The sequence below is a fragment of the Cavia porcellus genome, unplaced genomic scaffold (assembly GCF_034190915.1).
Source record: "Cavia porcellus strain 051 isolate PalLab524CR breed Dunkin Hartley unplaced genomic scaffold, mCavPor4.1 scaffold_21, whole genome shotgun sequence".
In the NCBI taxonomy this organism is placed as follows: Eukaryota; Metazoa; Chordata; class Mammalia; order Rodentia; family Caviidae; genus Cavia; species Cavia porcellus.
Genome location: NW_026947504.1, coordinates 34621484 through 34647473, shown reverse-complemented (window position 1 = coordinate 34647473; position 25990 = coordinate 34621484). Strand labels below are relative to the sequence as shown.

General features: G+C 49.4%; 1 protein-coding gene across 1 annotated transcript; it reads right to left on the bottom strand.

Moving 5' to 3' along the window:
- Window positions 1-19752: 19752 nt before the first annotated feature.
- On the bottom strand, window positions 19753-21531 carry Gsx1 (GS homeobox 1). The gene is made up of 2 exons (XM_063232860.1): window positions 21036-21531; window positions 19753-20562 (listed from the first exon to the last, which is right to left on the bottom strand). The coding sequence occupies exons 1-2, from the start codon at window positions 21442-21444 to the stop codon at window positions 20174-20176; spliced, it is 798 nt and encodes a 265-aa protein (XP_063088930.1). The 5' UTR covers window positions 21445-21531; the 3' UTR covers window positions 19753-20173.
- Window positions 21532-25990: the final 4459 nt, after the last annotated feature.

Genomic DNA, 25990 nt, shown 5'->3' with positions numbered 1-25990 from the left:
ATTTCTCTTGATACTATCGTGAAGGGTGTGGTTTCCCTAATTTCTCTCAGTGAGCTTTTTATTTGTCTGCAGGAATTCTATTGATTTTTGAGTGCTGGCTTTGTATCCAGCGATGTGACTGAATTTGCTTATTAAACATAGAAGTCTTTTGGTTGAGTTTTTGGAGTCTTCTATATAGAGTATCATGTCATCTGCAGATAATGATAATTTAACTTCTTCCTTTCCTATCCTTATTCCTTTTACTTTTTTCTCTTATCTAATCATTCTGGCTAATATATCCAGAACTATATTGAATAAGAGTAGTAACAGTGGACATCCTTGTCTTGTTCATAATTTTAGAGTGAAAGTTTTCCATTTTTGTCCATTTAGTAACATGTTGGCTGTTAGTTTGTCATAGATGACTTTTATCAGATTGAGATAAAGACCATCTATTCCATTTTTTTTTTTTTGCAGGGCTTTTTTAGTGTGTCATAAATGGGTGTTAGACTTTGTTGAACTTTGCATCTGTTGAGATGATTATGTGGTTTTTGTCCTTGGCTCTGTTGATATGCTGTATTGCATTTATTGATGTGAGTACAATGAACCATCCTTGCATCCCTGGGATAAATCCTATTTAGCCATAGTGTACTCTTAATAATTTGCTGTACTGTTTGCCAGTATTTTATTGAGGATTTTTGCATCTATGTTCATTAGGGAGATTGGCCGGTACTTCTCCTTTTTAGATCTTTTTAAATCTTCTCCTGGTTTTTGGTATCAGGGTAATGCTTGGTTCCAAGAATAAATTTTGGAGGATTGTTTCCCTTTCCATTTCATTAAAGAGTTTGAGAAGTTGCAGCATAAGATGTTCTCTAAATTTCTTGTAGAATTCAGTGGTGAATGTGTCAAGTTCTGGGCTTTTCTTTGTTGGTAGATTTTTAATTACATATTCAATTTCATTGACTGATATTGGCTTATTTAGAATTTTTATATCTTCTTGATTCAGCTTTGGTAATTCATATGCATCTTGGAATCTGTCCATTTCTTCTGTGTTTTCTATCTTATTAGAATATGGTTTCCCAGCCATACACAGGCTGATGGGGGGCGGGGGGAGGGAGCCAGATGCCAGCCCTCTCCTGTGAGTCGGGGCCATTCACCTACTGCAGGAGACGATAACAAGAAGCTAACAGGAAGCTAAGACCTCCTGTGAGTCAGAGCCGTGTGCAGGCTGATGGGGGCGGGTGGGGAGCCAGATGCCAGCTCCTTCTGACAAGTGGGCAGGGAAACAAGAAGAGACAACTTTCCTCCTCCACCAATCCCTCAGCTCCATAAGTGATCAGTGATCTGGAGAAACACAGGCTGTGATGAGGTAAAATACGATTTAATGCTTGTAATGTTTAGTGTTTCACTGACTGTAGGTTTAAAACCAGTAGTCTGATCATCTACTCAGAGAGTGACAATATGCAGTGTAGCATATACGGAGGATCTCCTTCTGAAGGTGTTAGCCATTGTTAATTCTCTATTATCTTTTTTGAAATCCTGTATCATCCTCATTGTTTTGCTTGGTTGGGTTTTATTCTGCTTTATCTTGTCTGATTTTGTAGTATCTGATGGCATGGGTAGCTATTGCAAAGATAACAAGATATATTATAGTAGCCATTTTGGATTTACTATTGTCTTGTTTTGACATCTTATATTGCATTCATTGTGTTGTTTTTATTGGTTGTATTCTGCTCTGTTTTGTCTAATTTTACTATGTCTGAAGATATGGGCAGCTATTTTGAAGACAATAAGAGGTATTATGGTAACCATTGTTGATTTCCTATTACCTTGTTGTGAAATTTTGTGTCATTTATATTGTCTTGTTTTGATTGGTTTTATTCTGATTTATTTTGCATGGTTTTATTTTCTCTAAAATAAAATTTTTTTAAAAAAAGAATACAGATTCCTGAGTAAGAATTGATCTGGATTTCTGTAGAATTTGTTGTGATTTCATCTATTTCATTCCTAATTACATGGATTTGAGAATTTTTTTAGAAGGTTGTCAATTTGATTTAATAAAATTTAACTTTGTCAAACTTCCAATTGAAATTTCCAATTTCATTGGACCATGGTCTGATAATATACATGGGATAATTTCAGTTCCTTTGCATTTATTTAAGCATGTTCTGTGAACTAGTATGTGATCTCTTTTGGAGAACATCCCATGTGCTTCTGAGAAGAACATGTATTTTGATCTAGAATGTAGTTCTCTGTAGACATCTACTAAGTCTTTTTGTTTAAAGTTTGGTTCAGTTATAATATTTCATTGTTCATTTTTTGTCTATTTGTGACAGTAGGGTATTGAGGTCTACTGTTATAATTATATTGGATATAATATAATATCCAATATTATATTATATTATAATATAATATAGTATTATATTATATTATAATATAATATTATACCAGTGCATCCAACTGTCTATATATAATATAATATAATATAATATAATATAGACAGTTGGATGCACTGGTATTCGGTGCATATATATTTATTATTGCTATCTCTTCCTCTTGGATTGGTAGAGACCTTCTTTGTCTCTCTTAATCAGTCTTGGCTTGAAATTCACTTTATCTGAAAATAGAATAGATGGCTATCTCCTCTTTCCTCTCCTCTCCTTCCAGTATGGTTTGCCTGGGATCTTCTTTTACCACCCCCTTGGGATTACAGGGTAGGACAGGTGTCTATTTTGGTCAATGTATGAATGCTGGTACCCTAGCACATCATGTAAGGTCTACTGACATGTATATCTGCTCCAGGCCTGAAGGCTTTCCATCAGTTCCTTATTCATTTGTGGCTCACCAGTACCTCAAAGGATACATTTATTCCTTATAGAAAGCCCTGAACATATGTTTCTTGAATGAATGAAAGAATGATGGTTCTGTAACTCCAGTCCCAATTCCAGGTTTCGTTCAATAGTACCACTCTGGAGACTCAAGATCCAAATTATAGGGCTGGGCATATAGCTCAGCAGTGCAGCACTTGCCTGGCAAGCACAAGGTCCTGAGTTTGGTTCCTAATATGCCCCAAAATCCAAACTATTGCAACTTGAACTTAAATCTCTGATCTCACAGGTGTAGCAATCTGCACTGCTTCCTCCTCTGCTGTCTGCCAACCCATTAATGTCACCCACTTTTTCTCTTAAGGTTTTCTTACCCCTCACTCAAATCTGGGTTATGCCCTGCCCCCAGGCTTCTCTGCTAACTCACAGTTTGAGTCCTCCAGACCCTCCCATGGGACTGAACACCCCATAGGGTGGCAGAGGACATTCTTGGTCCAACTGTTGAAATTTTTTCTGACACTTCATAAGCTGACCTGATTGGGGGAGAGGTTTGCTTGTGGACAAATGTTTTTCAGGGCACTGGTGATGAAACCTAGGGCCTCATGCTTGCTGGGTAACTAACCTACCACTGAGCTACATCCTCAGCCCCAACACTCTTTAAGAAGGAGCAGAGATGAAGTGAGTGAAGAAATGGGGCTTTGACCACACTTCCCAGTGCTAGACGTGAGACCCTGGCCAGATCATTTCACCTCATTGAATTCTGCTAGAAAATGGCCCAGGCTTGGGAGTAGAAGCTGGGATGAGATGAGCTCAGAGGCATTTTCCAACAACAAGGTCCTCTGCACTCTCCCCTCTTGCCCTGAAGTGGGGGTGAGTTTGGAGTACTTGGAGGGTGAAAGAGGCAGGAGCTGCATAAGAGGAGCTGGATCGTATGGCAGTGCCCAGAAAAGCTCAGACTGGTCCTACTGCCATGTGCACAGCTTCTGAATATTTCTTGGAGCACAGTTAAGCAAACACCAAGTGGCATGATTCTTCCTCCTGCTGGATCTCAGGGTCCAAACACGTCTTCACATTCTGCAGCTCAGTCCATGTTTTGCAGCTGGATGACTTCTGTGTCAGTGTGCTTCGGTGCCTATTCTTTTTGTATCCCTGGGACCCAGCCTCCCACCTTCACCCAGCTGCAGGTCAGTGCCAGTGAAGGCACAGACACATATCTTGTTAACCTTATGAAAGGACAAGAAAGGACACAGTAGAGTGACAAAGAACAAAGAGAGGAGCTATTGAAGGCAATGAATAATGACTCCTGCAAGGAGGTGATGTTTCAGGTGAGATACGAAGAGCAAGAAAGTCACCTGAAGAAAAGCCAGGAAGGGTGTGGACGGCAGGGAGAACAACATGTACCAGGAAGCACCCTGAGCTGGGAAACAGATCTGAGATCAGTGTGACTGTGGCAGATACAGGGGAACAGGAAGACAGCTTGGAAGCTGGCCTCCTTAGTCAAGAATTGGTAAAGGAGACTTGGAGACCTCAGGAAAGAGCTGCGAATTCAACTCCCACAAATATCAGTAAGGGTTTCAAGGATGGTGTCCCTGAATTATATGAATATTCTAAATCACACTAGCTTCTCAGTGGGTTGTACTAAGAGGCTTGGAAGGAGGTTTTGGATAGTCCAGGAGAGAATCTGGCAATTATGCAGAGGGAGAATACAGAATGGACTCAGTATGTTTTGGGGAGGGGGCGTGGTCACAATGACAGATTGAACAAGGTGATTGAGTTGGAAGGATGGGGTCTGTTTTCTGGCTGAGGTGGCTGGCAGAGGGGTGGTGCCACTGTTTCCTGACTCAGGAAACCTGGTTGTGGGTTCCAAGAGCTCAGAGGAAAGTGAAGCTGAGGTGAACCAGCCTGTGGGCTCCTCTGCACCTTCTCTCCAGCGTTTCCTCTCCAGCTTCTGTGTTGTGCTGTTTATTAGTTACTGCCTGTCTTCCCTCACCAAAGCACAAGCTGCAGAGAGCAGCCAGGGCTTTTTGTCTCAGTGTTGGAGCCAGAGCACCAAGGACAGTGCCCGCCACATAATCTTCCTTCAGGGACCTGTTAGGTAACCCAGTGAGACACAATAATGTCATTAAAAGGCAGAGAGTGAAGATAATGAGAAGAAGGGGAGGAGCCTGGCCAGAGGAGGTGTGGAGAGATAACCAAAGGCGCAGGAGAGATGTCCTGCCTGGCAAGGGGACAGGAGGAACAGATGTCCCCATCGAGTGGCCACGCTCCTATCCAGCTCATAATCCTTCTAGGGTCTGCGTGGTCATATTTTTTTCCTAACATGATTTGTGGTTTCTCTGCAACCTCAGACAATGCCCAGCCGCTGCCGTGCTGGTCCTGCACGATGCTGACCTTGGTTCCTCATGCTTTCCTCTAACCAACCACACACTCGGGTCACCAAGCCATTGCTTCTCCCCCAAGTGGAGCTGCGGCACCTCCTGAAGGCACTGCCCTCTTCTTGTTCCCTCTGATCACTCTCAAATCCTGTCTTCTCATCTTATCTACCATAATCCTTCTCCTGGCTGACCCTTAACCCCCTTCCCTGGGTCACTTAAGACTTCTTTTAACAAGTGCTAGCCTGCGTGTGCATGAATGTGTGTCTGTTGGTGAGCATGTGTGTTTGCATGTGTGCTTCCTGTTCATCTCCTCTCATAGCACTTTGGAAAGTCTCTTAGTATGACCTGTGAATATGTGCCAGGCATCGTCCTAAGGCTTTTTCTTTATTAGCTCATTTTATAACATTCTGGATGATGAAACCCCACATTCGCCATTCTACAGACAGAGACAAAGAGAAATAAGTCAATCATAGATCACTCAGATAGCAGGTGGTGGAGCCAGGTGGCTGATGACCCCTGGTAGCCCCACTCTGAGACCCTTGGGTGGCACTGCTTCTCATCACTTGTTTATTTCATCCAACTATGTGGTTCTTAGCCAGAGGCGATTCCACCGCCCACCCCAAGAGGAACTGTGTGGAGGTAATTTTGATTGTTGCAATTATGGAGGTACCCCTGGCATTCTGTAGGTAGTGTTCAAAGACGCTGTTAAGTAGCTTCCAAGCCACAGGGCAGCCCCCAGCAGCAAAGGATGGACCAAATGTCCTAGAACTGAGGCAGAGACTGCAAGTGTAGGAGCTTTCCCCCGTCTCAGGACTCTCCTTATTCTGTGCAAACTAAGTACTGGGCATAGACCTCAGCCTTCACCTGTATTAAGTCAGCCTTCCTGTTGGTGAGACATTATACCTGACACTGGCAATTTAAAGTAGGAGAGCTTTCATTGGCTCATGGTTTAAGGGAATTCAGTCCATGGCTCCAGGACTTCAGAAACCTCATGGTAGAAGCAAAGCTGCTTAGTCCATGGTGGGCAGCAAGCAGAGCAGGGAAACAGTATCAGAAGGGACAGGGCCAGGGACCATACATGGACCCCATGGCCACATCTTCACAACCAAAGTGTGTCACCAAACCCAATGGATCCCAACGCAAATCAAGTCAGCATTCTGCCCTTTCACATTTTCTCTTCTCTGTCTTATTCTGCCCAGGCTTCCATCTAAGCCTTTTGGAAGACTCCAAGCTTGACCGCACATTCCCTAGAGCTAATCAGTGACCAGTTCACCCACTACACTACATCTCAGGCTGAGCATTCAGCTCAGCAGCACAGCATTTGCCTGGCAAGCAGGAGGTCATGAGTTCAATTCTGGACACAAAAAGCAAGCAAACAAACAAAAACAATCTAAAATACATCTCAACCTTTTGTTCCCACCACACCCAGGCAATTGGACCAAGCCCCAGCACTGCTCCCCTGACTACTGAGACCCCCCCTTCACCTCTGTTCTCAGCTCTGCACCGTGTTACATCCAATCTCTTCCCAGTAGCCACAGCCAGTTGTCTCTAGCCTACTGAACCCTCCACAGCTGTCCATCCATCAGCAATACTGCCAGGCACTTCTCCGTTCTGGGGTCCTCCCTCTCTGGGGCTCCAAGCTGGTATAAAAGCAGTGACCTGTGTATTCTGTATGCAAGGAGCTTATTAAGTCATGTGGGGTGAAGGAATGCGGGTTAAAAGGGCGTCAGGACTGAGGTTCTACTTTCACATTAGTATTTGTCTTAGTGGGGCTCAGGTATTTCTTGGTTAAAGAAACTAAAGCTATTAAAAAAAAAAAAACCAGGGCCTTGCTGACAAAGCCTTTGCCTCTATGACGACTCGTTCATCATCCATCCCTCATTCATTTGGTGAGGACTCACTGTGTGCAGTGCCAGGCCAGTCACTTTTGGGTGGGGTGATCAGGTTGAGTCCTCTGGCGCACCACCCACACAACCCAGACTCCATCGCTGGGTCCTTCGATGATGGCTCCTGAGTGTGGCCAGTTGCCAGTGTGGTATGCAGCGTGGAGTTCAGAACCCTCGGGTCCTGGCTCTGCTTGTCCCGGCCGTGTGGCCTGAGGCAAGTTGCTTAGCTTCTCTGATCTGAAGTTATGTGGAAAACGAGATAAAACTGATGAAAAACCCACAAGATTCTCTTTCAACCCATTTTTCCTATGTCCACTACAGATGCTCTGAATCCTCCATGTTCTCTTGATTATTCAACCTACGCTCCTCTAGCAAAAGATTACTAGAGGAGATTCTGTTTTGAAAGATACGTTCCTTGGCAAACTTGAGGTCGTGAGTTTGATCCCCAGCACAAGGGGGAAAAAAAGATACTTTCCCTCTGGCAGGCACCTTTAGGCCAAAACTGGGCAACTTAGTGAAAATTGTCTCCAAATAAAATGAAAGGGCTGGGGATGCTGCTCAGGACAAAGGTCTTCAGCACGTGATGGGAAGGTGAGCAGACAGATTTGGCCTTTTTTCACTTCCTTTAGCTCAAACTGCTGTTTGCAAGGAAAACAGACTCCTCTGGGAGCTGGTCTCCTTTCTGTGGAAGGAATCTTTAGGTCTGGTTTCAAGAATAAAGGGCTCTTCGGAGAAGGGAATTTTGAGGAAGGGTTTTAAAAGGCAGCAGAGGCTTAGCACACTGAGCAGGCTTGTAATCCTAGCTACTCAGGAATCTGAGGCAGGAAGATCACAAGTTCAAGGCCACCCTGAGTAATTGAATGAGATCTTGTCTCAAAATAAAAAAGTAAACAGGACTGGAAGCATAGCTCAGTGGTGGAGCACCTCAGGGATTGATCCTCAGGACTGGAAGGGAAAAAAGTCTCAGGATCTGAAAGAAAAGCCACAAAATCTCCGTGAAAGGCAAGGGGTGCAACTGTAGAAGGTGCCATTTGGGGACTCATCCCTGGAAAGAACTTGGGGCATCGGAGACTGAAGAGGCCTCCAAAGTCACGTGCCCAAGAATCTGGTATTACGCTGTATTACTGTGTTCACGGACTCAACTTTCAGAAATCTAATCAAACACAGGATATGCAAAACACCTTCAAATAGAGCAGGGCCACGATAATCAGCTTGTTTATCAGTCCCAGGTACACTCCACCTGCTGTTGACACACTAACTTGCATGCCAATACCCAGCATGCTCTTCCAGCCCTATTGGTGTGCCTTCTGCCAGCAAGCTGAGGGTTTTATTTACACATACAACATGTGACAACCAATTTGTTAAAGCATGTTTCACACAAACCGTATCCCCAAAATGCCTTGAGTTAGGGAAAGAATTTCAAAACTCCTTTAAGGTTTAAACCCTTATTTCTGGCCTGAGTTGAGAGAGCTTATACATACTCAAATTAACATTTGTGTAGCACCTGCCCAGCATGCATGAGGCCCAGGATTTGACCCTCAGCATTACACATATATGTGTGTATATAATTATATTATACAGTATATGATTATACATATGAATTTATGTATATATATAGACATTGCACAATGGTACAAGTGACAACCCACATACTAATTGACAGTCTTATGGTTTTAAAAGTATAACAACAACAACAAAATATGGGAATTGATAGTTCCGTAAGTGCCCAGGGGCAGGTGTGCTGGGTTTTGATCGTTATTCAATATTAGGAAAGAAGATTTTCCTGGCTTTTTCCCAAAGAACAAACCTTAAGAAACTTCACTTAAGAAAGTGAAGTTTGAAGACATCAGTAAGAAACAGCCAGAGTTTGTAATAAATGTCAGTGTGGCAGTGGTTTGATGGGGGATATTTTCACCCTCCTTGCTGCTGTAAGGGGGACAGAACATAAGCACACCACTGGCTGCCCTATATCTTCATCACTTTTCATTTTTTAATATAAGGTTTTGCTAAGTTGCCCAGGCTGACCTTGAACTTGAGATCCTCCTGCCTCAGCCTCCCAGAATGCTGGCATTGTAGGCGTTACTCCTGGACTCAGAAATCTTCTATTTTTAAAATCACTTTTGCAGCCAGTAGGCTTAGCTATGGGGTTGGCAGGAGGAGACCCACGATGGCTGAATCTTCTGACTCTGTGAAATGAAGTAATAAGATAGAGGAAGACAGATCTTTTGCAAAAGGAGTGACCAAGAGATGGAAGGAGGGAAGGAGAAGGGATGAAGAAAGAATTGAGAGGTGTTTTGTGTTTATGATCAACTTCCTACAAAGAATGTAATTATTACGTACTGCAAACAAGTACTCATAAAAAATAAAAGTTGAAGAAAAGAGAAATGGAACCTAGACTCTTACCCTGGCCCAAAGTCCAGACAGCCCACTAAGTCTTCACCTTACAGAAAAGGCACATCTGGAGAAGCAGCATCTGAACAAGCAAGGAATGTGACACTGGCTGGGACTCTGGGCCAAAGCCCTGTGTCTCCGCAGCCATCGGTGTGACTTGGGGAGCCTCCCAACCTCTGTGTGCCTCAGTTTCTTTGCCTGTGAACTGGACGTTGCGATAACCCAGCCTCTTAGGGTTATGATGAGGAGTTAGAAGGCACGCACATGTCCAATAGGGCTGCAGCACTGTACCAGGACAGCCGTCTCCGGCTTTCTGCTCCTGCGGCTCCTCTACATCCCTGAAGAGCATGCAGGGCGCCAAAGGGATTTGGTTATGTGAACCACCGCTATTAAAATTTACTGCATTCTATATTAATATGCAAATATTTTAAAACATTCACTTATTTTAAGCAACACAAATAAGCCCATTCCCTCTGAACACAAACCTTTGAATAAAAATAACTATAATTTCAAAAAAATTAGTGAGAAGAGTAGCATTGCTTTCTATTTTTGCAAATTTATTTAAATGCCTGGCTAAAAAGAAGATAACTAAATTTGCTTTCCTTCTGCATCTAAACTTGTGATGTGTAGCTTTTTCTTTTCTTTTTGTTTTTGTTTCTTATACTACTAGAGATAGAACCCAGAGCCCTGCACATGCTTGGCAAGTACTCTATCACTGAGCTGTGCTCCCAGCCTTTTTTAGTTTTAATTTTGAGACAGGGGCTTGCTAGGTTGACCAGCCTGGCCTGGAACTTTGATCATCCTGCTTCAGCCTCTTGAGTAGCTACGGTGTGCGGTAACTTACAGGTGTACAGTGTGTTGCTTTTCTTGGAATACAAAAACAGAAATCAACTTTGTGCAGATGAGTAGATTTAAAAGTGCGGATTTTAAATCTCTACTGACGGGGCTGGAGATTTAGCTCAGCGGCATAAATGCCTGCCCTGCAAGTAGGCAGTTGTGAGTTCGATCCCCGGTACCAATACAAAGGAAAAAGACAAAAAAAAAAAATCTTTACTGACACGAGTCAGCATGGTGAGGAGAGGCAAGGGGGAGGGGTCACTAAGCAGGTTTTTCCTGTGACTGTGCTTTCCTGGGTCCTACCCTAAAGCATGGAGTTCTCCATTGTTGGTTATCATATAGCATCTGGATACACGTGAATAAAACTTCTGTGCTCTGTGCTGTGAAAGCCTGCTGATGCTCTTTGCATTTTGAATGGAAGTTGGATGTGTGGCATCATTTTCTGATCTGCTGAGAATATTGGTTCCCTGAGTTAATAATCATGTATAAACTAGTGTCACATGATACTTTTCACTTATAGTTTTAAACTCAGGCCTGAGGCTGTAGCTTAGTGATAGGGGCTTGGCTTACCAAGGAGAAGGTCCTGGGAAGACTCCCAACACTGCCCCCCAAAGATCCTTTAAAACTATGTATGTGTCAGGCTGGGGACATAGCTCAGCAGCATGAGTGCCTGCTTGGTAAGCACAAGGCCCTCAGTTTGATTTGGGTACCAAAAAAAGTAGTTTTTCATCAGAGAAGTCTTCATCCTATGCACATGTCCACTGTAATCCATACCTGTCCCTCAGCAATTCCAGCAGTGCCTGAAACCTCAAATGTTATCACTGGCAACACCTGCCCTCTGCTGTTTTTCTTAAGCTAACAGGTTCCCTCTATTTGTTTTCGGGAAAGTGTCTGCCAGATCTGAATAGCCAGTTGTCAGCCTTCCTTCAAGGAAAATGTTTTTCCACGAAGCCAGCATCCTGCTTGATTTGCCACTCAAACAATCATGTGAGTCTTTTTCTTTCTATAACTATTGTCTCACATCCTTTGGTTTACAGCAGGTGAAAACTCACAATTTTGTCCCATGGGATATTGAAAAACCATGTGTTTGAGTGAAATTATTTTAATGACTCCAGCAAAGACCATTCTTAGGTATATCTGGGTTTCTTTTTTACCTGGGGTGTGTGGGGCACCGAGAGCACAAATGACCATGGGTGTGTCTTCCTGCCAATGCCAGGTGTGTCTGAAGCATCAGCAACTTTGCCCATGACTGCTTTGGCCCCAGGCGTACAAATGTTGACACATTAACAAAGGTTAAAGACATCCTTGCATGATTATGAAAATAACTTTGAGCTCTTGGACCCTGGAGGAAAGCCCAAGGACCCACGGTTCACTTCTGATAACTGTAAGCTGCTGGTTGGTACCCAGAGCACCCATCTTTAGTTTGGTCAGCTCAATATCCTGTGCCTTCCAGCAGCCTGAGCCCTTTCCTGGGCTGCAGTGGCCCTCCAGTCCTCTTCCCCTGAGAGCCACCTTCCCGCAGCCCTGGATCTGGCCTGAAACCTAAGCAGATGCAGGTGAGGTTGGACTGGTCCCTTTTGGGGTTATGACCTTGGGAAACAACTGATAACAGTTTTGGGGCTGCTGCAGGTCACTGTCATCCCTATAGGATCTTAGAGTGGCAGGGTGGGAGGAAAGATACTCTGGATTCATTTCGGGGCCACTTAGCTGGAATGGCACAGAGCTGGAGCTGGTTGTTGACATGGCCTTGTTTCCATTGCCCTGCAAGCCTGTTCACAGCATAAAGAATGATACGAGCACACAGAGAGGCAGAGCCACAAGACAGGGCGAGAGGAAACATGTCTCAGCGCACCAGCTCAGTCCTGCAGCTTTTACTTCTGAAGTTCATTGATCCTTTGAGCCCTTAGATGGTTTTTAGCTTAAAGTAAATTAAATTCTGTTTTTGACACCAGCCATAAAATGGAATGTGCTTAGCTGGATGTGGTGACATGTATCTTTGGTCCCAGCTGCTTGGGAAACTGAGGAAAGAAGTTCTAAATCTGCCTCGGCAACTTAGTGAGACTCTGTCTCAAAATAAAATTAAAAAGGCCAGGGATACGATTCAGTGTTAAAGTGCTTGTCCAGGCCTTCTGCTCAATTCCAAGTAATGAAAGGGGGGACTGTGATTAGGAGACTCACTGAGTCTCTGGGGCTTTATTAATTATGACAGAGTCTTCAAGGTAAAAGTAAATTCAGGGAGTGTCTATTACCTGGGGGAGGGGGACTAGAGCCAGGTCACATGGAGTCAGTGGCAGGTGGGTGGCCCCTGAAAGGGGCATGGCCTGGGCAGGGTGGCATGGCACGACTTCTCCAGCAGGCATGCAAACGTGGGAGGAAGTTGCATTCCTGCTGCCCTACAAAACGAGGCCAATTTCTACTCCAGTGGCCACTCATGCTGGTCATCACTGGATGACGAATTCTAAATCAAGCAGCTCAAGTCTAAATGTCACACTGTCCTGTCTGCTAAAGGGAATGAATGCATGAGCCATAGCCTCAAAGAGCCCTGCAGAAGGGAATTCTGTGTGAATAATGCTTCTCATCTGGTCAGGACGGATGCTTGTCCCAAGGACAAAGCTGTCATGCTTATCCCAGGCCACCTTACTATCCTGTGCATGTTCTAACTAGCTGGTCTGAGGTGTGCGTACCCAGAGCCTGGGCTGGGCTGCAGGCAACAGAAATGAATTCTGGTTGCTTAAGCAGAAAAAGTTTTGCAAGGAAGAGCTTCTGAGCGCTTATAGAATCAAGGGGAGAAGTTGGTGAAAAGGGCCCAGAAACCAAGCAAGAAGGGAGGATAGACATGGCTCAGGTCTTACCTGGGGGCAGTCCATCCAAAGGCCACCACTGGGGTGTCTGTCTGGACAGTGTCTTCTGCTAGTACTCTTGGTCATTTGCCGTCTCGTGTATGATCTTCACGGCCGCCGGAAACCATCTCTGAAACACATCTCTCATGTGTCTGTGTGTAACTACCCACTTGATTCAGACCTCTGGGGGAGATTCCAGGTAGTTAAACTCAGGCTCTGTACCCAGGGTTGAGTTACAAGTTGGGGTGGGCAGTAGATATGCAGTCTGTGTCTCATTTGGTAGCGGGAGTGGGGCCTTACATGTAGCAAACACCCACAAGGTGCACATTCTGCTGCAGTGGGTGCCTGTTCTTTTCCAAACCTGGCTTTTTTTCCTTTGGGTGTACTTGGGATTGAACCCAGGGCCTTACGCATGCTGGGAAACTGCTCTGCCACTGAGTCCAGACCAATCATATTTTACATCGATGGCACAAAATCTACATGTGATGAACAGAAGGGTAACTAGGGGCACTAGGCTAAAAAACAAAAATAGGAACTAATATCTGTTATACTCCTTGATGTCAGAAAAAAGCTGAGGTCTAGGAAGATATGATTTATTGGCTGGTCCAATGGCAGTGGGTTATCAGAACTTATTAACATTAGTGTCACTAAAGTTGGTATACCACCCCCCCACTGCTAAATTTGACTGACTTTAAAAAAAAAGAAGATATGATTTATCTAAAATGAGAGTACTGATTAGCACAGGTGGGGCGTGGTGTTGTAAGCATGTAATCCTAGCACTGGGGAAATTGAGGCACGAGAATTGCTATGAGTTTGAGGCCAGACTGCACTACATAGTGAGAACCTGTCTCAAAAACAAAAAACCGATTAGTAGCATCAATGGGGCAAGATATCAGGCTCTTGACTCACAGCTCAATAGTCTTCCATAATCTTCTTACATCTGTTCCTTCATTAGTGTGCAGGGGTCCAGAGAGCTCTCCCTGGACCAGAACTTGTATCAGGCAGCTCACACTATCACAGCAAAGCACTGCAGAGTAGGATGGCGTGGACAACGGGGTGTCTGAGCTGGTGTCTGCAGCATGGCTTCCTCCTCCGGCTTTGTTTCTCTTCCCCTTGCAGATGACGCCTTCTCTCTGCTTCCTCTGAGTCTTCCCTCCATGTGCCTGAGTCTCTGAAGCCTTTTCCTATGACTTCCTTTTCTTCATTTCCTCTTTAAAGTCAGCATTTCTAAATACAATCACCTTCGGCAGCACCGTGAGTTATGACTTCAACGTGTACTTAAAGGAGCTCAGTTCAGTCCTGCAGAGCTAGTCTAGAAATTCACATCATTGTGAGCTCAAAGTGACAACTGTCTGCTTCTGGCTGTACCTCTCTGTAACAGTGAGCCAGTAGAGGCAGCCCTGGGCTGACCCTGTTGACCCTTCTAGCAGGCTGATCCCAGCCCATCTAGCAGAGGGAACCCCTCCTGGCACAGCTTCCCTGAGTGAAGCGTGGCTTGCTCCAACATGCCCAGTCTCTGGCCAGTCTCCCACCAGTTGTGCCCTGGACTTGGGCAAGGCAGGAGTCCAGAATGCTGTCTCCCATTGCTGCTCAAAGTGGATGTCCAAACACATTCTGCCTCTTCAGTGCAGGGCAGGTGACACTTTTTCATTTCAGCTGAGAATATCCACTTGCCAATAGAAGCCTGGAGCCAGGCTTGCAGGTGTAACACTCATGGTGGCTTCCAAAGATCTTGCTAGTGCCAGGGCCTGGGCTCGTAATGACAGGATTCTCTAGGAAGCAGGATATTCAGTGTAGTCTCCTCTTAGACCTCAGGACTGTTTTAACTTTCCTTTTGTTTCAGCAAACTCACAGACACACAGACATACAGACACCCACACCCACACACAGACACACACATATACCTGTTAATACAAGTGTCCTCCAATTAAATTTGTTCATTCATTTTTGTTGGTCTCAGTTACCTGTGTCTGATCATGGTCCAAAACTGTGAAATGAAAACTTCAAGAAGTAAACAACTCATAAAGATTAAAATAACCTTTATTGTAGTACATTGCTATAACCTTTTGGTTTTAGTAGTCATTGTTAATCTTTTACTGTGCCTAATTGGTAAGTTATGGTGCATAACTCACAGGTATGGTGCATGGAATAAAACTGTATGTTCTCACAGCTTTAGGTTTCCCCTGAGGGTCTCATGGTTTGTCCTTGTGGATGGCTGGGCCTGCTGTGTTAGGGACCTGCTGCTGATTACCATGCCCGGGGGCTGGAGAATGCTGATTGGCAAGGTCACTGCCTCCTTGTAACTGATCACCCTTACCTTGTGGGTGAAGTGTGTTTGCAGAAGTGTGCTGGGCACACTTACCTTCTGAATTCAGGGTTGGGGTACATGGCTGCAGGCAAAGCTGAACTGATCCCAGAGAGATATTTTACCTCCTCCTGCCTTCTGGCTCCCTCATCCATCAGTCTTCTAGGTCTTTCTACTCCTTGCCTTCTAGAGCCTTCTCTCAGAAAAAGCGAATGGCTGTCATCACTCATGGCTTTCTCTCCCTCCTCTAGCTCAGTGTGTGTGTGTGTGTGTGTGTGTGTGTGTGTGTGTGTGTGTGTGAGAGAGAGAGAGAAAGAGAGAGAGAGAGAGAGAGAGAAAGAGAGAGTTTGCTTTGGATTTAATCCAGGACCTTGCATATGCTAAGCAGGTACCACTGAGCTACATACCTCATCGTCATTGGTTAATATTTTTAAGGGTACTCATTTTTTAACCAAATATGAGAGACCTTTATCAAAAGAAATTGATTTTTAGTTACAATTCCCAAATACTGAAAAAACAGATAAAATATGTGCTCCAGGAAGAATAATAGTGATGTGTGTGTGTGTGTGTGTGTGTGTGTGTGTGTGTGTGTGTGTACTGGAAGACAGTAAGGGAGAAGAGACAGAGAGGGACCTGGGGGGCTTTCAGGTTCCCTAGAGCCTCTCCTGAAGGCTGGCCTTCTGCCCCCTTCTAGGCTCCACCAAGATGGAGCCCACTTGTCTCCAGGCCATGAGACACATGGTGGAATACTTTTGGGGAGGCCCTGGAGGCCCTGTATCTGTTCACACAGCAGGCCCCTGAATCCCCCTTCATCACATTCTAGGGCATACAGACTGGCAGCATGCTCCCTGTGCAAGAACAGACCTCGGCCTTGCTGTCTCCCTACTCCTCCATACCCTCTCTCTTTCCCCATCCTGGATGAAAGCTCACTGCAGTGGATGGCCAGTATCCCAGCTGGAGAAGAAGGTACGCCCAGAGCTGGGCTCCCAGATCCTCTCCACTGAGGACTTCAGCAGGAATTATCTAGTCTGAGTGAGTGGTTCTCAACATTTCACCCTCCAGAGCTCTATTGGCAATGCCTGGAGACCTCTGGGTTGTTGTAACCAGGAGAACTGCTCCTGGCACTGACCCCGCGCTGAAGGAGGCCAGGGAGCTGTCCAGCACCCTACAGTACCCAGCGCAGCAGTCCCCACAGCACACTCACCCAGGGTCTGTGATGGTGGACACAGAACTCCAGTGATTCTCAGCACTGAGCAGGGCTAGGCAGAAAGGGCTGAGCCCAGGAGGGGGCCAGTCCTTATTTTCTGATCCACTCACTCTGGGGATGCAGGAAATCTTCCCATTGTGGTCTCCAGCCCCTCAGCTCTAAGCCTGCCTGTGACCAGTCACTTTCGGTGCTTAGTAAATAACTCTGCACCAACTACGCCCCAGGCACAGCTACAGACCCCACGCACAGCCTTACAAGGAAGCTGTGATATTAGCTAATGTTACTGAAGTGTGGCAGACACTTTGTGAATTCTGTTCTTTAGTATTGCCAGAAAATCCTGCAAAGGAACCAATATAATCCTCACTGATAGGTGAAGAAACCGAGGTTTAGTAAGGGTTGAGGAGGGACCCAGTGAGGCTTTCCTAGTCTACCCAGCTTATAAATAAATGTGGAGATGGGTCACAGAATCAGGGAGGTGGATTCCAGGGCGGAACTCCTAGCCACTAAATGTCATAGGGAAAAGAAGGACATCGTCCGTGAAATAAACCAGGGGTCTAAATGTGGATTGGTTACCTTTAACTGGTACTTTACAGGGAATGCCATCCTGCCAACCCAGCTAGATTTTAAATTCACAATTTGTCTAGCAAGGTCCAAATTCCAGCTCAGAACCTTGCAACTCAAAGGCTGGACGCGGTCCCCAGGTGAGCGCTGCTTTGCAGGAGCCCCTGGCTGCAGCCCCCTTTTTGCGCTGCCCCCAGCCCAGCGGAGTGGCCGGCCAAGCCAAGCCAGAGCCTCCAGTTTGGCTTCTTCCTGAACCCGGACTATTTCTGCGTTCAGTTCAAAGGCCGCAAGGTGAGACTCATTGAACTCACTCGTGTTGGGACCCCAAAGCCCCTGGCTGCCCTCCAGGCCAGGCGATGGCTGAGAGGCTCAAGTCTCCGAGCTTTGCAGCGCTGCGCTCCCAGCGGGGCCTAGCGATGGCCTGGCGCCTCCACAAAGAGGCTGAGTTTGCTCCATCTGCTCCCAGCGCAGCCCCGCAGGCAGCCAGCGCAGAGCCCAGAGTTCTATGCATGGGGCGGGAGAACGAAGCCTAGGTAGGAAACCTTGAGAGGAAGAAACTTCGGCTCCCCAGAAAAACTGAACCCGTGAGCGCCCACCGCAGCCCACCTGCGCCCTCTGGGAGCAGCGGGGAACGGGAGGGACCCCTGTACTCCCACACCGAGTGAAGACTGGCCATGCGGGGAGGGGTAGGAAGGGGTGTGCGTTCTTTCTGGTCGCATCTCCCCTAGTCCATTTTCCGGTCCTTCCCTCCCAGCTCCGACCTGGGATCCTTGATGTGGAAACTGCCTTCTGCTCAGCTAGTGCTGTCCCGAGATCAGAAGGCTACCCCTACCGTCATCCAGGGGAGGACCTGTTTCTAAGCAAACCTGCTGGCCCCATCACAATGTATCTGCTTGGGGTCATCTGCCATAGACCCCCAAGTCCGGGCCAAAGACAGACTGGGGTGGTCTCACTGGAGCTGACTGGCTGAAGGTGCCATAGGTGTTCGACTCAGCGTGACGACGATCATCACCACAATAAAATATCAGCTAGCACTGTGCTCAGCGTGCCGGAAAGCACTTTGGCTTCCTTTAACTTGGTGAGATGTCCCCCTCCTAGGACAGTGGGAGACTCTAGGAGAAGGGAGATTGCTGAGAGGTAAGTGGAATCCCTCTCTGCTAGGGCACAAGCCTCCTCCAGAAGAACCAGAAGTGGCTTCTTCAGGTGCCCATCCTGTTCTGAGGGGTACGGGGTGGGGAAGATCGCACACACCGTGCTACTTGATTTGAAGGAAAAGACAGAGAGTTTTAGAAATGAGCCCCATAAATGTTGAGCAACCCTAAATGGAGCATCTTTCTGGCTGAAAGAGATGCAGTCATTTGCCCAGACACAGGGAGACTGGGCTCCCCAGTGTGAGGGAAAAGTGGATCAGAAGTGACCCACTTGCTCGAGCCCCAGCATGGGAGGCACCAAGAATCTGGATCCACGGTGTGTGGTGTGATTCCCTGAGCTGCGTGGATGCCACACATCTTCTCTGCATCCATCATGGAGCATGATGTATACAAGGACCCCGTGTGTCCTCAGGGAAGACTGGGGTGTGGTGTCTAAGCCTGGGCGCTGGGGGTTTGGAGAATTGTTGTGAACCCCCAAAGCTGCTCTCCGAAGGCTCTGGGATTGCTCCAAGTGCTCTGAATTCTGGCCCAGAATGATCTGTGACCAGGTTCCCGCTAACAGAATTCACTCAAAGCAAAGCAAAGGCCCATCTTGCCAACGAGGTGTTCCACTAACAAATTATCGGTGGGTCATCAATCAGATGCAGCTAAGAATGGTTTCTTGCATTGGAGGAGGGAGCTGGGGTGGGAATGGTTTCAGCCTCTGTCCCCAGGGCCAGAGAACAAAACCTGGTGGGCTGGAGCTGGGATCTGAGCCCTGAACTAAGGCACTGCAGGGTCTGCAGGTGCAAGACAGAAGAGCTCCCTCCTTCCCTCTGGCTCAGCCCATGCGCCAGGGGGCAGGACTGCCAGGCTGGACATGACTCTGGAAGCGCATGGTGCTGGGTCTCCGTGGGGCAATGGGTATGGGGAGGGGTTTGGCTGAGCCATAAGGGGAGTTGGAACCCTGGTAACACCATCCCTGTCCTGCCCCAGCAGGAAGGCCTAATCCAAGCCAGTGGCTGTCCAGTCCAGACCAGAGAGGTCTTGGAGCCCAGAGGCATGGACATTTCTAAGAAAAAAAAAGTTTATTTAAAATTTTGTACATAAATAAATAAATAAATATCTTCTGGTATTACAGAAACGGTACAGTCACACAGCTAGGCCCAGGTGGGGCGGGACCCCGGGGTTAGAGAGGGTGGCAGGAGAAGAGCTGGGATCTACACTTGGGAAACTGCAGAGCAGGTCGGTAACAAAACGGAATCGGTTGTCCCAGCACGGAAACCAACGCGGGTGAGTTTTCCCTCCTGGGAGAGAAGCTTCGAGGACTTCAGACAGCGAGGCCTGATCAAGAAAAGCGGGGAAAACTCCTAAATGTGTGGTGTGGGCATGGGTGAATTAAGCAACCACAGGAAAGAATTGGGAGGGAAAGATATTTTTAAAAAGGGAAACAAACGGGGATCCATGTCAAAGGCCGAGCTTGACCGAGGGTGAAGGAGAGTAGAGGACGCTTGAGCTCTCCCAGGAAAGACGGCTGGGAGGTGTCAGCCGCCAGCAAGGCGCAGGGCCAAGCTGGCGAGCCGCAGGTGACTCCAGTGCGGCAGGGATCTAGCTTCGAGTTCTCTTTGGACACCTGGGAGCCCTGCAGGCCGGGATGCCATCTTCAGGTCTCTGCCAAAATCTCAGCTCTTCTCAGAGCTGGGAGCCTCCGCCAAGCCTTGCCAAATCCATGCGAGGCAATCGATTGGCAGCGGGTACCTAGGAACCAGCGCCGCGTCCCAGGACCAGTCTTGGAGCTGCCGGGAGGTTCTGGGTTGGGTCGGCCTAAAGACATGTGCGCTTACGGAGTGACCGAGAGATCCCGGTCGTCCTTCCCCGAGGAGGACGGAGACATAGGTAATTCGTCATCGTCCTCCGAGCCCTTGGCCGAGGAGAGCGATGCGCACTTGCAGCCCTGCGGAGCGCCCCCGCTGGCCCCCGCCGCGGCGCCCCCCGCGCCACCGCCGCGGTGGCTGCCGCCCTTGCCCTCCTTCTTGTGCTTCACTCGGCGGTTCTGAAACCAGATCTTCACCTGCTTCTCCGACAGGTTCAGGTAAGTGGCGATCTCGATGCGTCGAAGGCGGGACAGGTACATGTTGGAGGCGAACTCCCGTTCCAGCTCCAGCAGCTGCGTGCTGGTGAACGCCGTGCGCATCCTCTTGCTGCTGGGCAGCTGGTTCGAGCTGCTGTCTAAAAGGGGTGGCGGGCAGAGACGGAAGCGGTCAGCGACGTGGACCTAGTTCCCTGCCAGAAGGCGGCCTGAATCCCAGGACCGTGGGCGCTCACACCCCCCTCGCCCCAACACGATCCGCAGCGGCAGACTTTAGACGCCTCCTTGCAGGGCACAGGATGCTGATTTTCTTGGAGTCGCTCGGCCCTGGCACCCCATCATGGAGTCTTGGACACCAGGCCTCGCGTCTTCCTGGATGCCCGCCCCACTCCCCCGCGCCCCAGGTCCTGGATCTCCGGCTCTCAACGCCCCCCACCGACAGCGTCCTGCCCCAGGCCCTCCATGTCCGCCACCCTGAGCGCCTCCCTCTGATCCCCCAAGGACCCCCCCAACAGTCCAGGTCCACCCCCTCTGGTCCCCCCCCCCCGCCCCCGGCTCCCCAACCTGCCTCGGATCACCCGGCCCCGGCCCTCTGCGCGGCCGCCCCGCTTACCCACGGAGAGGCAGTGGAACTGCCTGGGGTCCGGCAGCGGGTAGGAAGTTTGGTAGAGTGCGGCGGCGGCGGCGGCGGCCGGGCCGTGGGCGACCCCGGGCGACATGGCCGCGTGCTGGCGGCCCAGGGGCGCGTGGCAGTACTGCGAGCCGAAGGGTGGGAAGGACGCCTTGAGCAGCGGCAGCGCGGGCGGCGCCGGGGGCCCGTGCAGCTGCGAGGCGGTGACGCAGAGCGGACACACGCACAGCAGCCCGGCCTTGCGCGCGTGGCAGGCGCCGGGCGACAGCCCGTGCAGCGCGTGCGGCGGGGGCACGGAGTAGGGGAAGAGCGGCGGCGGGCTGCCCTCGGGCGCCTTCTTCTCGCCGGCCTCGCGCAGCACCAGCGAGTCCACCAGGAAGGAGCGCGGCATGGTCCCGGGCGCGCCGAGCGCTTGCCCCGGCCGCGGCCGCCCGCAGCTGCCTCCGCCCGGGAGCCCGGAGCCGCGCGGGCAGCGGAAGACGCAGCGGCGGCCTCGCCTGCCGCCCGGGGAGCGCGGGGTGCTGGCCAGCGCTAGTGGTGCTGAAAGGCGCCGGCGGCGCCGCTTAAATAGGACCCTTGCCATGTGATGGGCTACGCCAGGAGCGGCCGGGCCTCTCAATGGGGTTTTTGTGCCTTTTCTCTTGGCATTCACTCTGCACGCTTCCTCATTATTTCACTTGTTAACTAAATGAACTGCATAATGTACTGTATTCTTGTCAACCCCACCCACGCCGTCACAGGCGCCCTCGCCCCCTCCTCTCCCTTTTGCAGGTTTATTTTCTCATTCTCCCGCGATTTAATATTCTTTTCTTTCTCTTTATTCCTCACTCGCCTTTGGCTTTGCATTGGTGATCGGCCCATTTATCTTATTGATTTTGCACCTCCTCGCCGCCTCGCCTCCAGGATCCTCGAGGGCGCACCCCCCTCCCCCCGCCACGATCCTGACCCCCTCCTCTCCGTCATCTTTTCCTGCCCCCCTACCGCAGTCAGCTCGCCCAGCTCGGCTCTCTCCCGCGAGCGGGCGTCCCTGCAGCCGGCCTCCATTTCCACCTGTGGAATCCCTTCTCCTCTCCGCGTCGCGAGGGAGGAGGATCGGGGTTCCTCGGAGAGAAGGCGCCTTTGAGCAGGGAGCAGAAGGAGCCACTATTTCTCGCGCACCGCGAGCGCCTCCGTGGAACCTGTTTCTCAGATCGTCTTAACTTTACGGCCGCCTCCACGCCCAGCCTTTGTTCCGCAGACCCTGGCCTCAGGCTACCGGGCAGTGGGTGTTTCAGAAAGAGAGAGGACCTAGAAGAAATAGTCTCTGAGTCACACGGTGGCAGGCAATGGGGACAGGAAAGCCTGGGCGGTGCACACTGGGACCTCCTGCCCCATCACGCGTGGTCCGCGTGGCCCCCTACCCTCGCGGATCTTTCGGGCGCCGTCTCCAGTGCGCGCGCGGCCGCGGGTGGCTCGGGAACCACCGCCCTCCCCACCGGCAGGAGCCGCGCCAGGGGCGCAGTTTGCATGGCTCCAGCCGCCCGCGCCCGCGCCGGCCCGGCTCCTCCCGGTCCAGGACCCCGCTCCTTCCTCCCGCCGCGTGGCTGGCTCCTTCCCGGTCACACAATGGTTAAACAACTTCAAACGTCAGGAGCTGTGTACACAGCCTCGGCTTTTAACGCAGTCCTCCAGCTCAAAGCTGTTTCCTCCAGGAGCTTTTTCCATACAATGGGAAATTAGCATAAATATTTCGAATTTACAGCCGGGGGACTTTTCACCGCAGATCTTTACTTTCGATTTTATTGGAACCAAATCGCTGCAGTCACTTGCTGGAGCCCTGAACGGAGCTGTGAGGACCGGAGGGAGACGCTTTCCAAAGGGTGCGGAGCGCAGGGAGCAGGCTCTCCAAATCCCAGGCGTCTGCGTGGGTTTTCACCGCTGCTGACATCTTTGCAGTAACAACAGAAACAAATTATAATTGTTTAAAAAGCAAAGAGAATTTGTTATAAGGAAAGAAAGGGGGGCTGCTTCCATAGCAGCGGGGGAATAACCCAGCTGGGATAAGGGTTCAAGGTTTCCGCGACTGCCTGGCAGGGGGTCCCCAAGCGCCCCGGCCTCAGCCGTGAGGCTCCTTCGAACCACCCGGAACGCCGCAGCGCAGCCAGGCTCTCGTTTTGGTGGTTCTCTGGGAAATTTGGGCTGGACCAAGTCGCTGGGCCCTGGACCCGGGCCTCCCCGCTGGGCCGAGGCGGGTTGGCGGGAGCGGGTGCCCACGGCTGGGGGAGACGGCGCTGTGCCCGCGGGAGCGCCCTGCTTGCTCCTGGGGAGGAAAGGGTTAAGAACCCCCCACTACCAGCAAAGCCAAAGCTACTGGGAAAGAATATGGGGGGGGGGGATAACCAGTTTCCCCCCTCTCCCTCCAGCCTCTGGACTTTATTGAATGTCATTGAAGAAAGTTTTGAATGCCAGATAAAGAGAGGCGAATTAAAGTGTGTGACAGCGGAGGATAAGCACACACAAAGAGAACTCTGTCACACTTTGGGGCAAAATCCGTGGGCTTTTTACCAAGTCTCTTCGCTATGATTGAATTAAGTAATAGGAAAACATTTTCTTTCAGTTTAGAGGCACTAGACAAAAACTTCAAAGCGAATAACACTTCTTAATGTGCGACCACACAATGGATCGGGTTTTACGCTGAGATATTTAAATGGTTTGTTGTGCGGCTCTGCGCGGGAGAGACCCACGCCGGGGCAAAGCGGCGTCCCCGAGTGTTTTCGGGCAGCCTGCGAGGCTGCGGCCGCGACCGCGACCGGGGCTCCCGGCTGGGCGGCGGCGGGAGACCGAGCGCACCCAGAAGCGTGGCCGTCCCGGGAAGGAGAGGCCCTGCGCCCCCCAGACGGCAGGACCCGGGCCCGGGCAGGTGCCGAGACCGGGGCGGACCAGCTGGGCGCCCTCCGCCCGGTGTCCGGGGCCTCTCTCCGCGCTCCCGGTCGCCCCCCTGGGCTGGCCAGCTTCTGCCGGGTTTGCTGTCTGGGGCGGGGCGAGGCGGGAGGAGGCGGCCGGATTAGCCTGACAACCCGAGAGGGGGCCCCCTGGCAGCCCCTCGGCCAGCCGCAGGCTGCTCTGTCCCCCACCCCTAGCTGGTTTTCAAGTGTCCATCAGGGAAAGTTCAACATAGAATGATTTCTGTTGTCCGTTTTTTCTTCTCCGTCCGTGCTGTGTTCTTCCTTCGTGGGTAGCCTGAACACACCATTCTAGGATTGAGTCTGAGACACTTGGGTAAAAGTTTCCCAAACTGGGGTGCTGGTGGTGTCTGACTGCCTCCCTTCTTCGGTGTCTGTCTTCAGATGTCACTGTCCTGTCCTCGAGGAGACCAATCACCTTATTTGGACACACACACACAGACACACACACACACACACACACACACACACACACACACACGAGCACACGCAAACCCCACCCTCCCTGCCTGGCTCCTGGCTTCATAAGGACCGAGTGTCAGAGCCCATGGAGTTACCTCCCTGACTCTCTCCCCGGGCTCTGAAATGCATATTCTGTGAGACCCAAGGTTTGTGTCTATTTTGTGTATTGTTTGGTATCAAATCAAGTATCAAATCAAATCCTGGCACTTTGGGCAGTACAGAGTGAGTAAATACATGAGAGCAGAGCTGACTCAGAGGTTCAGGCCGAGATGACTCCTGAAGTGTTTTCCTCGTATTCCCAAACACCAACCAGCTGCAGTGGGGCACTGACCAGGTGAGATCTGAACCTCTCCCAGCCCAGAGCATCAGAAAAGTCATATGTCGGTTGACTGGATAGCAAAGTCCCCAGCCTCCATGGCAGGTGCTTATAGAGACAAGAGGGTCCCCCTCGAGGCCATTGTAGTGTCCTGCTCTGCAGAAGTTGGATGAATCAAGGCTGAGAGTCGTCATCAAGGCCTTTCATGATGCATAAGATGAGCTGGGGATGGGAAGAGATCAAAATCATCAGCAACCGTTTCTGCTTTTTTTCTGCCTAAAGGAAATGGAGTGGAAACTCTCGCTGTAGAAAAAGGCATTGCTTCTCTGACCAGAGCAGGCACAGTAGAGCCCCCAGCACTGGCCTGTAAGCAGACTGACTGAATTATTGAATGAACAAAGGTAGAGAAAGAGCTAAGGAGAAGAATGTATTTAAATAATAGATGATGAGAATTGTGGGAACAATAGGAATAGAAAAGAGAAGATCAGGAGAACTCAAAGAATGCACAGGACCAATTAGGGATGTCTGTGTGTGCAAGCCTCAGAGGGCAGGGGTGTGAAATAGCAGGATCAGTGCACTCATGACCGTCTGGTGGCTTGTTTGGAAAGATGGGTGGCCGTGATAGCAGAGGCAGAGATGGAACTTAGTGGTAAGACTGCTTTTGCTTTTGGGGTCAAAATGTGGTTACATTTGGTTTTGTTGATTGCAATTGTTAACCTTCAGAACTGCTGCTGATGTCCCAGAGGCAGATAATAACAGGAGTCTAGAGCTGAGGAGAGAGATTAGATTAGAGATGGAGAGAGAAAGAGAGAGAGAGAGAGAGAGAGAATTTATGTTTTCACAAATGACAGTATTAGTCTAAAGATGAATGCACTGATTATTAATAGGGAGTACAGAGAAAAAGCCAGAGGGCAGTCCATGCCTCCCCTATATTTAAGGAGATAAGTGGAAAGAAGATCTGTAAGACAAATAAGATGAGATAGACACAGAGAAACGAGCACGGTAGAAGAAAATGGAAAGCAAAGAGCTTCACCAGGGCAGCCACATTCAAGGTCGTTGTAGCGTCCTGCTCTGCAGAAGTTGTAGCCAGTAAACACAGGCTCCCTGGAGGCTCGGAGGGATGCGACCCAGTGGTAGAGCACTCATCCAGCATGAGCAGAGTCCTAGCTTAATCCCTAGTGCCATGATACACAGAAATAAATCTAATGAAGTTATCA

Bases quoted from the DNA above. Each gene is read 5' to 3' on its own strand.
- Gsx1 (XM_063232860.1), bottom strand. From the start codon at position 21,444: ATGCCGCGCTCCTTCCTGGTGGACTCGCTGGTGCTGCGCGAGGCCGGC. The intron at 20,563-21,035 runs GTAAGCGGGGCG...CACCCCTTTTAG, and splicing joins GTTCCACTGCCTCTCCGTGG to ACAGCAGCTCGAACCAGCTG.